Source organism: Oncorhynchus mykiss, chromosome 1 (assembly GCF_057628025.1).
Source record: "Oncorhynchus mykiss isolate SJ-2025 chromosome 1, ASM5762802v1, whole genome shotgun sequence".
Taxonomy (NCBI): Eukaryota; Metazoa; Chordata; class Actinopteri; order Salmoniformes; family Salmonidae; genus Oncorhynchus; species Oncorhynchus mykiss.
In genome coordinates this window covers 12,738,448-12,750,906 of record NC_143022.1, presented here as the reverse complement: position 1 = coordinate 12,750,906, position 12,459 = coordinate 12,738,448, and the positions used below count along the sequence as shown (strand labels likewise).

Genomic DNA, 12,459 nt, shown 5'->3' with positions numbered 1-12,459 from the left:
TAGATTCTTCAAAGTAGCCACCCTTTGCCAGCTTTGCACATGTTTGGCATTCTCTCAACCAGATCATGAGGTAGTCACTTGGAATGCATTTCAATTAACAGATGTGCCTTGTTAAAAGTACATTTGTGGAATTTATTTCCTTAATGCATTTGAGCCAATCAGTTGTGTTGTGACAAGGTAGTATACAGAAGATAGCCCTATTTGGTAAAAGACCCAAGTCCATTTTATGGCAAGAACAGCTCAAATAAGCAAAGAGAAACAACAGTCCATAATTACTTTAAGACATGAAGGTCAGTCAATCTGGAAAATGTTAAGAGCTTTATAAGTTTATAAGAGCTTTAAGTGCAGTCGCAAAAACCATCAAGCACTATGATAAAACTGGCTCTCATGAGGACCACCACAGGAAAGGAAGTCTCAGAGTTACCTCTGCTGCAGAGGATAAGTTCATTAGTTACCAGCTTCAGAAATTGCACAGTTAAATTGCAGTCCATATAAATGCTTCAGAGTTTAAGTAACAGACACATCTCAACATCAACTGTTCAGAGTAGACTGCGTGAAGCAGGCCTTCATGGTCAAATTGCTGCATAGAAGCCACTACCAAAGGACACCAATAAGGAGGAGAGACTTGCTTGGGCCAAGAAACACAAGCAATGGACATTAGACCCGTGGAAATCTTATTTTGGTCTGGGGTTTTTGGTTCCAACCGCCGTGTCTTTGAGATGCAGAGTAGGTGAACGGATGATCTCTGCATATGTAGTCACCACCGTGAAGCATGGAGGTGGTGTGATGTGGGGGTGCTTTGCTGGTGACATTGTTGCCGACTTATTTAGAATTCAAAGCACAGTTAACCAGCATGACTACCACAGCATTCTGCAGCGATATGCCATCCCATCTGGTTTGCGCTTAGTGGGACCATCATTTGTTTTTCAACGGGACAATAACCCAACACACCTCCAGGCTGTGTAAGGGCTATTTGACCAAGAAGGATAGTGATGGAGTGCTGCATCAGATGACCTGGCCTCCCCACAATCACCTGACCTCAACCCAATTGAAATGTTTTGGAATGCAGAGTGAAGGAAATGCAGCCAACATGTGCTCATTATGTGTGGGAACTCCTTCAAGACAGTTGGAAAAGCTTTCACGGTGAAGCTGGATGAGAGCATGCCAAGAGTGTGATAAGCTGTCGTCAAGGCAAAGTGTGGCTACTTTGAAGAATCTAAAATATATTTTGATTCAACACTTTTTTTGGTTACTACATGATTCCATGTGTTATTCCATAGTTTGATGTCTTATTCTACAATGTAGAAAAAATTGAAAAATAAAGGGAAACACTTGAATGAGTAGGTGTCCAATCTTTTGACTGGTACAGTATATCTACAGTAATAAGACAGATCCTGCTCCTGTTGCCAGTTTGAGTCTTTGTTTAATAGCCTACTGATTAGGCCCCGGCGGGAAACAGAATTTGTCATACCGTCCTTCTCCCATCTCTGGATTTACAGTATTACAGGTTTATTACACAAGGGTCGCAAAAACAGCTAACACGTCTATTGGGTGTCTACCAGAATAAAATTAGCATAGGTAATATTGAATATCCACGGAGGCTGCTAGCTAAAAATGCTAATGAGCCTAAACGATCAAATGTGAACGAGACATTGTGCAAATGAACAAAGTTTTGTCGCATGCTTGTCTGAAGGAAGAACTGTACTGTCTCTGAAGCAGCGTGTGTACACGCCGTGCCTGTGTGGAGTCGCTAGGGCGTCTGGAAGGAGTTCCCACATATAATGAGCACTTGTTGGCTGCTTTTCCTTCACTCTGCTAGAAGAAAGGAAAATAAACGCAAGGAAATCTAGCAGTGGCAGATGTACACAACTCATCCAACGGGCATTAATTTCGCAAACACCTCAGAAAGCGAACACTATATTATACCCGTCACATTATTTCAGTCAGTTTCTTAGATAACTATCAAGTTAAACTTAAGAGTCGCGTTAATGCAGAAATGTTTTTCACGCAATAAAAATAAAATGCATAATAATTAACTTGCTGCGTTTGGAAGCGCAGGTCTAAGATGCTTCTTGTAATTTCTGCTCGTCATCAGACTAATTTCATGCTTCAGTTGCATTTCTCCACTCAGATGCAAATTCACAAACAGGCATTCTGTCAGCAGACAGCGCTCTGACTGAAGGAAGTGGAGCTACTTTTCCCTTGTACGTTTCTTGGTGTAGCCAGCCTACTTTTCTCTGGTAAAATTAAAGATGACATTTTTTAAACAAAAACAAAAAGCCTTTATGAAATGTAGCTGGCTACATTATTTCTATGATAAACATGAGCAAGATGATGGCCATGCAAAAACATCAAGCTTATTTACTCGTGTGGCTTCCAACCATATAGCGTTACACTTCTGTTATCTGATGAAAATGAAGCTATTTTCTACTAATTGTTTTGCACTGTGTTTTATATGAAGGAAAACTATAGTTGCACGTCCCTGAATTATTTTTATTGAAGCAAAAAGCCAGGTTGACTTTCAATATAAAACGCGACCAAAGTCAATACACAGCTGGACTCTGCTCCCGCTGTGTCCCTTTGTGCTATTTGCAAACAAACACGTGACTGGCTCAACGGTTCTGGAGAACTACGGTAAGCTTCATAATGTAAAATAATGTGACAAGTGAAATGAAGAACGCGATCCGTTATGTCCTAACGTGTTGCACAAGTTTACTGCATTCATACTGAACAAAAATATAAACGCAACAATTTCAAAGATTTTACTGACTTAGTACATAAGGAAATCCAGTCATTTGCCCCAAAAAATCATTAGGCCCTATTCTATGTATTTCACTTGCCTGGGAATACAGACATGCATCTGCTTGTCACAGACAGATTTTGCCTCATGCAAAAGTTGATTGTGGCCTGTGGAATGTTGTCCCACTCCTTCAATGGCTGTGTGAAGTTGCTGGATATTGTCAGGAACTGGAATATGCTGGTGTACACGTTGATAGAAAAGATCCCGAACATGCTCAATGGGCGACATGTCTGGTGTGTATGCGGGCCATTGAAGAACTGGTACATTTTCGTCTTCCAGGAATTGTGTACAGATCCTTGCGACATGTGGCTGTGCATTATCATGCTGAAACATGAGGTGATGTGGGCGGATTAATGGCGCGACAATGGGCCTCAGGAAATCATCACGGTATCTCTGTGCATTTAAATTGCCATAGATAAAATGCAACTGTGTTCATTGCATGTAATTTATGCCTGCGTATACCATAACACCACCGCCAACATAGGGCACTCTGTTCACAACGTTAACATCCGCAAACCGCTTGCCCACACGACTCCATACACGTGGTCTGCGGTTATGAGGCCGGTTGGATGTACTGCCAAATTCACTAAAACATGGTAAATAAATTAACATTAAATTCTCATTCTCTGGCAACAGCTCTGGTGGATATGCATGCAGTCAGCATGCCAATTGTAAACTCCCTTAATTTGAGATATCTGTGGCTTTGTGTTGTGTAACAAAACTGCTCATTTTAGAGTGGCCTTTTATTGTCCCCAGAACAAGTCACACCTGTGTAATGATCATGTTGTTTAATCAGCATCTTGATATGCCACACCTGTTAGGTTGTTGGCAAATACTCACTAACAGCGATGTGAACACATTTGTGCACAGAATTTGAAATAAATACGCTTTTTGTTTGTATGGAACATTTCTGACATCCTTTTTATTTCAGCTCATGTAATATGGGACTAACACTTTACTTGTTGCGTTTGATATATTTTCCCAGTATAGTTGATTTTATTTAAACACATAGCGTCTGTCTATATATGGTAAAATACACGTTTAAAAATGTCGACCTGTTCTCTCGATTGCTCTCGGTCGACCTATAATTTGTTGTTGTTGTCTGGGACAGCCCTAGTCATGCGCCCGTTAAACAGCCGCCATTACATTAATAATGCAACATGTTTAGTGACAAGCTATAGTAGAGTTGAAAATGCGATGGAAATATATATATATATATTTTTGGCACCACGTCATCACACTTTTATCAGCAATAAGTCAATTTGATGGAAACGCATCTCTGGTTGAATAAAAAATAAATAATGTAAAATGTTATTTATGCAGCTTTTAGAATATTCGCATGAAAATCTGTCGCCAAGGACACTTAGCTACTGATTGTTATTTCCCCACCTAGAAAATCCTACAAAATTATTGCCTAAACGTCTCAATACCTTTTCTGATGCATTTCAAAAACCATACTTCCTTCAGTTTGAAATGCTTTTTGAATGTACTGTCAGGCTGATGTGTATTAAACGGAAACATTTGCCGTTTGGCAACCTGTGCACTAGTCACTGTTACCTAGGGTGGGGTTTTCGAGACTAGATACATATGAACCCAGGTCTGTCGGTGCCTTATTGGGCTCCCGGGTGGCGCAGCAGTCTTAGACACGGCATCACAGTGCTAGAGGCATCACTACAGTCCCTGGTTAGAATCCAGGCTGCATCGCATCCGGCCGTGATTGGGAGTCTCATATGGCGGCGCACAATTGGCTCAGTGTCGTCAGGGTAGGCCGTCGTTGTAAATAAAAATGCGTTCTTAACTGACTTACCTAGTTAAATAAAGGTAAAAAGTAAATACAAATGTATTGCTTTTTTTTATTCTATTCGCTGTCATTCCTTTCTATTTCCAGTTCTACCTGCCACCATGTCGCTGGAAGCACCAGACATGGGCCAAGATCCTGCACCAGACATGTCCCCAGAACTAGCTGCAGATTCCCCTCCAGCCCCAGAATTAGCCCCTGAGCTAACACCAGATACAGCCCCAGAACTAGCTGCAGATTCAGCTCCGGTCCCAGTAATGAATCCAGGTTGTAAGATCATGACATTCCGGCCCACCACGGAGGAATTCAAGGACTTTGCCAAATACATTGCCTACATGGAGACTCAAGGAGCACACCGCGCAGGCCTGGCGAAGGTACACACACATCAGGACAGTTTAGTTTAAATTGCCAAACACTAATAATTCATCCTTGTATTGTTATTGCCTCTCCATCTCACTTGGTCACGGTTGTCTCTTTTCCCTTTCTTTCACTCTCGCCCCCTCACATCCTCACTCACTCACTTTCACATTTCCTCCCTCCATCCTGCCCTTCTTGCAGGTGATTCCCCCCAAGGGCTGGAAGCCACGGAAGTCATATGACGTCATTGAGGAGATGACGATCCCTGCTCCCATCATGCAGGTGGTGACGGGCCAGTCAGGCCTCTTTACCCAGTACAACATCCAGAAGAAGTCCATGACTGTGGGGGAGTACCGCCAACTGGCCAACAGCAGAAAGTAGGACCTCACATCACCCAGCTCCCAGACATTCTACACTCATCGAGACCCATTCAGAATAATGAAGAAGATACATTACTGTTATGATCAGAGACAGTTTTTTTTTTCACAGTGAAAACTAAAGAATAATTTATTCTCCTAGTTTACTTTTTTTTTTTTTTTTGTAGTTTAAAAACAAATTTTATATAAAATGTTTTCTTTCCCAATCACAGCAATTTAGGTTACCACAGTTATGAAGAGTTGAGACCATTACAAATGGCACAGTACGATTGTGAACCTTTGATTTATCACTTTTCCATTGATATTATTGGGTTGCCTTTTATCGCCTGTTTCACTGCCTTTCTCATTTAATATCTGTCTGGTGAACTATAGACCTCTCTCCCCTCCACTCCCAGGTACTGTACTCCCCGACACAAGGACTTTGACGACCTGGAGAGGAAGTACTGGAAGAACCTCACCTTTGTGTCTCCAATCTACGGGGCTGACGTCAGCGGCTCCATCTATGACTCCGTAAGTCAGCCCAGGAACAAGCCTTACTTATTAGACATGCAGACCTGCGAACATGCATGCATTTTGCGTACCAAAATACGCAATTCTCTGGTCATGAGTTAAAAGTACGCAGAAATTAAAATGGGCTGATACATATATTTTTTATAAAAAAATAAATCCACTGAGTAAATCTAATATCCCGATTGTCGAGCTGCAACACGCAGACATGTACAGAGTTTTTATCAACGGACATGGAGATGAATATATAATTGTTCGACTAGCTACCCCATGTCTGCCCCTCTTGTTTGTTGTCATACTGAGTTTGCCCACTGTCAGCTGTACGTCAACACATGGACAAATCCCTTTTCGACTCAGTGTGTTGTGGAAAGGTAAACACTAATTGTTTAAAGTTAATGTTAGGGAACATTTTTCCACTTAACATTACGAGGATCACGCAACCTGATAGACTGTAACTGTCATTATCCACGTCGCAAAAAGCATTACAAAAGTAGAATCAAAAATAAATATTAATGTCTTGGCGGCGGGGGGGGGGACACCCCAATTGAGTTCCTGTACGCGTCTGGTACTCTTAAAAAGTTGGACAGGGTTGGCAGGGCTGCACATGGATTGTGAACATTAGTAACGTGTTTCTTATGGGACAAGTTCAAATAGTGCTTACCTCCCTGTTACTGTTTTCTTCTGTTTCACGCCATCTGAACACGACCCTGGCTTCGCTATACATTCGGAAAGTATTCAGACTCCTTCACTTTTTCCACGTTTTATTATAAAATGGATTAAATAGTTTTTTTTTCCCGCCGCTCATCAATCTACAAACAATACCCCATAATGACAAAGCAAAAACAGTTAAAAAAAAAAATGTTTGCATGTATTCAGACCCTTTTTACTCAGTACTTTGAAGCACCTTTTGGCAGCGATTACAGTCTCGGGTCTTCTTGGGTATGACGCTACAAGCTTGGCACACCTGTATTTGGGGAGTTTTTCCCATTCTCCTCTGCAGATCCTCTCAAGCTCTGTCTGGTTTGCTGGGGAGCATCGCTGCACAGCTATGTTCAGGTCTCTCCAGAGATGTTCGATCAGGTTCAAGTCTGGGCTCTGGCTGGACCACTCAAGGACATTCAGAGACTTGTCCTGAAGCCACTCCTGCGTTGTCTTGGCTATCGGTTAAGAACAAATTATTATTTTCAATGATGTCCTACGAACAGTGGGTTAACTGCCTTGTTCAGGGGCAGAAGACACATTTGAACCTTGTCAGCTCGGGGGATTTGATCTTGAAACCTTTCGGTTACTAGACCAACACTCTAACCACTAGGCTACCCTGCCGGATCTCTCAGTACTTTGCTCCATTCATCTTTCCCTCAATCCTGACTAGTCTCCCCTTCCCTGCCACTGAAAAACATCCCCACAACAAAGTTCAATCTTGCTTTCATCAGACCAAAGAATCTTGTTTCTCATGGTCTGAGAGTCCTTTAGGTGCCTTTTGGCAAACTCTAAGCAAGCTGTCATGTGCTTTTTACTGAGGAGTGTCTTCCACTCTACTATAAAGTCTTGGTTGGTGGAATGTTGCAGAGATGGTTGTCTTTCTGGAAGGTTCTCCGATCTCCACCGAGGAGCTCTGTCAGTGACCACCGGGTTCTTGGTCACCTACCTGACCAAGGCCCATCTCCCCTGATTGCTCAGTTTGGCCTGGTAGCCAGCTCTAGGAAGAGTCTTGCTGGTTTTAAACTTCTTCCATTTAAGAATGATGGAGGCCACTGTTCTTGGACCTTCAATGCTGCAGAAATGTTTTGGTACCCTTCCCCAGATCTGTGGCTCGACACAATCCTGTCTCAGAGCTCTATGGACAATTCCTTCGACCTCATGGCTTGGTTTTTGCTCTGACATGCACTGTCAACTGTGGGACCTTATATAGACAGCTGTGTGCCTTTCCAAATCATTTCCAATCAATTGAATTTACCACAGTAGGACTCTAATGAAGTTGTAGAAACATCTCAAGGACGATCAATGGAAACAGGATGCTGAGCTCAATTTCGAGTCTCTTAGCAAATGGTCTGAGTACGTATGTATAGAAGGAAGGTATTTCCCTTTTAAATTTTTTTACTAAATTAGCAAAAAATGATAACCTGTTATTGCTTCGTCATTATGTGTGTAGATTGAGGACATTTTGTATTTAATCCATTTTAGAATAAGGCTGTAACTTAACCAAATGTGGAAAAAGGGAAGTGGTCTGAATACTTTAAGAATGCACTGTAGTTACAAATGGTGTGGAATTCCTTAGTACTAAGTACACGACAGTAACACCTGTTGAGAAGTTTTAATTAAAAGTAGCTGAAATATCATGTCTTCATGTGATGTGGCCTTGATACCATCTGGTGGTGAACATGTATTACTACATGGCCTTGAACATCAATGGCAATCTTAGTCCTCATAGTAGTATAGCTATGTTATGCACTGGTATAAGACTAGCTGAAGTACAATTGTGACAAACAAACAGTTTAACTCCATGTCTATAGGCATGGCTTTTTTTCATTCAATTTATTTGTTAAATGTAGCCAATATGCTTTCATTGGGTCACCGTATTCACACCCTCCCCCCTCCTCTGTCTGTGTGTGTGTGTTTCCAGGAGATCAGTGAGTGGAACATCGGCCACCTGAACACGCTGCTGGACATGGTGGAGCAGGAGTGTGGCATCGTGATCGAGGGGGTGAACACTCCCTACCTGTACTTTGGCATGTGGAAGACCACCTTCGCCTGGCACACAGAGGACATGGATCTCTACAGTATCAACTACCTCCACTTTGGAGAGCCCAAGTCCTGGTCAGTGGCTACATTTGTCTTTTTACTTCTTTGCATCTCTGTCTCTCACTGTCTCTGCATCTCTTCTCACTTCAAAATATACAGTGCCTTGCGAAAGTATTCGGCCCCCTTGAACTTTGCAACCTTTTGCCACATTTCAGGCTTCAAACATAAAGATATAAAACTGTATTTTTTTGTGAAGAATCAACAACAAGTGGGACACAATCATGAAGTGGAACGACATTTATTGGATATTTCAAACTTTTTTAACAAATCAAAAACTGAAAAATTGGGCGTGCAAAATTATTCAGCCCCCTTAAGTTAATACTTTGTAGCGCCACCTTTTGCTGCGATTACAGCTGTAAGTCGCTTTGGGTATGTCTCTATCAGTTTTGCACATCGAGAGACTGAAATTTTTTCCCATTCCTCCTTGCAAAACAGCTCGAGCTCAGTGAGGTTGGATGGAGAGCATTTGTGAACAGCAGTTTTCAGTTCTTTCCACAGATTCTCGATTGGATTCAGGTCTGGACTTTGACTTGGCCATTCTAACACCTGGATATGTTTATTTTTGAACCATTCCATTGTAGATTTTGCTTTATGTTTTGGATCATTGTCTTGTTGGAAGACAAATCTCCGTCCCAGTCTCAGGTCTTTTGCAGACTCCATCAGGTTTTCTTCCAGAATGGTCCAGTATTTGGCTCCATCCATCTTCCCATCAATTTGAACCATCTTCCCTGTCCCTGCTGAAGAAAAGCAGGCCCAAACCATGATGCTGCCACCACCATGTTTGACAGTGGGGATGGTGTGTTCAGCTGTGTTGCTTTTACGCCAAACATAACGTTTTGCATTGTTGCCAAAAAATTCAATTTTGGTTTCATCTGACCAGAGCACCTTCTTTCACATGTTTGGTGTGTCTCCCAGGTGGCTTGTGGCAAACTTTAAACGACACTTTTTATGGATATCTTTAAGAAATGGCTTTCTTCTTGCCACTCTTCCATAAAGGCCAGATTTGTGCAATATACGACTGATTGTTGTCCTATGGACAGAGTCTCCCACCTCAGCTGTAGATCTCTGCAGTTCATCCAGAGTGATCATGGGCCTCTTGGCTGCATCTCTGATCAGTCTTCTCCTTGTATGAGCTGAAAGTTTAGAGGGACTGCCAGGTCTTGGTAGATTTGCAGTGGTCTTATACTCCTTCCATTTCAATATTATCGCTTGCACAGTGCTCCTTGGGATGTTTAAAGCTTGGGAAATCTCAATTTTTCAGTTTTTAATTTGTTAAAAAGGTTTGAAATATCCAATAAATGTCGTTCCACATCATGATTTTGTCCCACTTGTTGTTGATTCTTCACAAAAAAATACAGCTTTATATCTTTATGTTTGAAGCCTGAAATGTGGCAAAAGGTCGCAAAGTTCAAGGGGGCCGAATACTTTTGCAAGGCACTGTACATCAAATTACTTCTGTAGGTCATTTAGCACTTGTTTTGGGGGATTTCAACACATTCCTCGTGGTCATCTCTATTTTATGTGACAGCTTTTTGCTGCAATTGCATCTACATAAAAAAATTGCATCTACACGGCAAGCCGAAATCACTCCTTGATTTCAGGATCTGGACAGGCTTTCGGCAGCTGCTTCTCCTAGCATTAATCATCTACATGTATAAAGCTGAAAGTGCATTAAGGAGACTGTCCATTTACTTCTGTACTTAAACAGGTGGTCACTGGAGGACGGTCTAGACCGATGGGCACCAACCTTTTTTGAGTCAAGGTCGCTTTCTGAGTCAAAATGCAAACAGATCTACCACTACGATTTTATTTTAAAAACATGACTTAAAAACGTGTGTGTGTGTGTGTAACTGTAATCTAATTCACATCCAAATGGCAATATAGATCTGTGCAATATCCATATCTCGAGATCCATATTGTGTGCACTATTTTGAAACGCCACTCGGCCGTGTGTAAAGTCCAGTTTTATAGTGTTCGCTGCTTGTCGTCTCTCTCCCCCTCTCCTCTTGCAGCCCCGCCCCTATGTGTATTTTCTGTGATTGTAGGACACACTCATATTCAATCTTAAATTGTCCAGGGCCAACCATACCATCACTCGTCGCTAGGTAGCAGTAGTGCTCTTCAAACATCTCTCTCTCACTCACTCACTCACTCATCGTTTTCTTATTCATCTTGTAATACGACCCCCCCCCCCGAGCCTCTCTATTCCCAAAGTCTTCACTCTGCATCCAATTCTATTTCTTAACGTTTATGGCTCTCCCAACACTGAATCACATAAAGAGCCTCAATTTGTCAACACACCTCCATCAATTTCTTCAACCATTTCACTTGGAAGCGAATAGGAAAAGCAGCACTACTGCATAGGCCCTGCGGTATCTCACACTCAAAGGGTTCATCCCAGATGGCACCCTATTCCCTATATAGTGCACTACTTTAGACCAGAGCCCTATGGCACCCTATTCCCTATATAGTGCACTACTTTAGACCAGAGCCCTTTGGGCCCTATATAGGGAACGGGGTGCCATTTGGGACGTAGGCTTAAACTAACAGCCACTCCTGGCTAAATGAGTCGCACGGCAGCAAGGTAATGGTGGTAGATAAGGGTATCGACAGAACGCTAATGGAGGGAGACGCTTCGTCAAAGTATCAGTAACGGTGGTGATCTTACCTGGCAACCTTGGTCTCTCTCTCCTTCAATCTCTCCATGGTCTCACTGGGTGACTAATTACCCACTCCACCATCAGTCAAGGATTGATCTTCTCTTGTTATTTTAACCTGTAGGTTTTCACTCCAACCCTGTTCCTGGAGAGCTACCATCCTGTAGGTTTTCACTCCAACCCTGTTCCTGGAGAGCTACCATCCTGTAGGTTTTCACTCCAACCCTGTTCCTGGAGAGCTACCATCCTGTAGGTTTTCACTCCAACCCTGTTCCTGGAGAGTTACCATCCTGTAGGTTTTCACTCCAACCCTGTTCCTGAAGAGCTACCATCCTGTAGGTTTTCACTCCAACCCTGTTCCTGGAGAGTTACCATCCTGTAGGTTTTCACTCCAACCCTGTTCCTGAAGAGCTACCATCCTGTAGGTTTTCACTCCAACCCTGTTCCTGGAGAGCTACCATCCTGTAGGTTTTCACTCCAACCCTGTTCCTGGAGAGTTACCATCCTGTAGGTTTTCACTCCAACCCTGTTCCTGAAGAGCTACCATCCTGTAGGTTTTCACTCCAACCCTGTTCCTGGAGAGCTACCATCCTGTAGGTTTTCACTCCAACCCTGTTCCTGGAGAGCTACCCTCCTGTAGGTTCTCACTCCAACCCTAATCGAGCACACCTTATTCTAATAATTAGCTGGTTGATGAGCTGAACCAGGTTAGTTGGTAGCTCTTCAGGAACCGGGTAGGAGTGAGAACCTACAGCAGGGTAGCTCTCCAGGAACAGGTTTGTAAGAGCCTTGGTTTAAGCTATATGTTTTATTGGAGGATAAAAGTCTGCAAATATGACTGTAGTCATACACACAACACATTTCCCCGGAACAAGTTTGTTTTTTCCCCCCATCTCCCCTCCATTAGAACTAGAAAAGACTCCAGCCAGAACAGGCTTGATTTTTAAAATACTTGTCTTATGATACAGTAGCCTACTAAAGCAAGAGTTTTCAGTTGAAGATATCCTATCCTTATATTGCTGGTGCTGTCATTTGACAAGTAGCAATGGCCATTTATAATGTAGGAAGTAGAGGGAGGTTTTCATGATGGAATGAGATCAATGGGCTCTGAACTGAGCCAGGCCTCACTTGCTGTGCTCATTACTACACAGGCAGGCTTTT

General features: G+C 42.5%; 1 protein-coding gene across 1 annotated transcript in view; it reads left to right on the top strand.

The window, feature by feature from the left end:
- Positions 1–12,459, top strand: part of LOC110533913 (lysine-specific demethylase 4B) — a 96,335-nt gene that overhangs the window by 1,737 nt on the left and 82,139 nt on the right. The window contains exons 2-5 of the mRNA XM_036940651.2: positions 4,689–4,972; positions 5,157–5,332; positions 5,728–5,842; positions 8,463–8,656. Coding sequence (XP_036796546.2) covers positions 4,703–4,972; positions 5,157–5,332; positions 5,728–5,842; positions 8,463–8,656 — 755 coding nt within the window. The 5' untranslated portion in view covers positions 4,689–4,702. The remainder of the gene's footprint in view (positions 1–4,688; positions 4,973–5,156; positions 5,333–5,727; positions 5,843–8,462; positions 8,657–12,459) is intronic.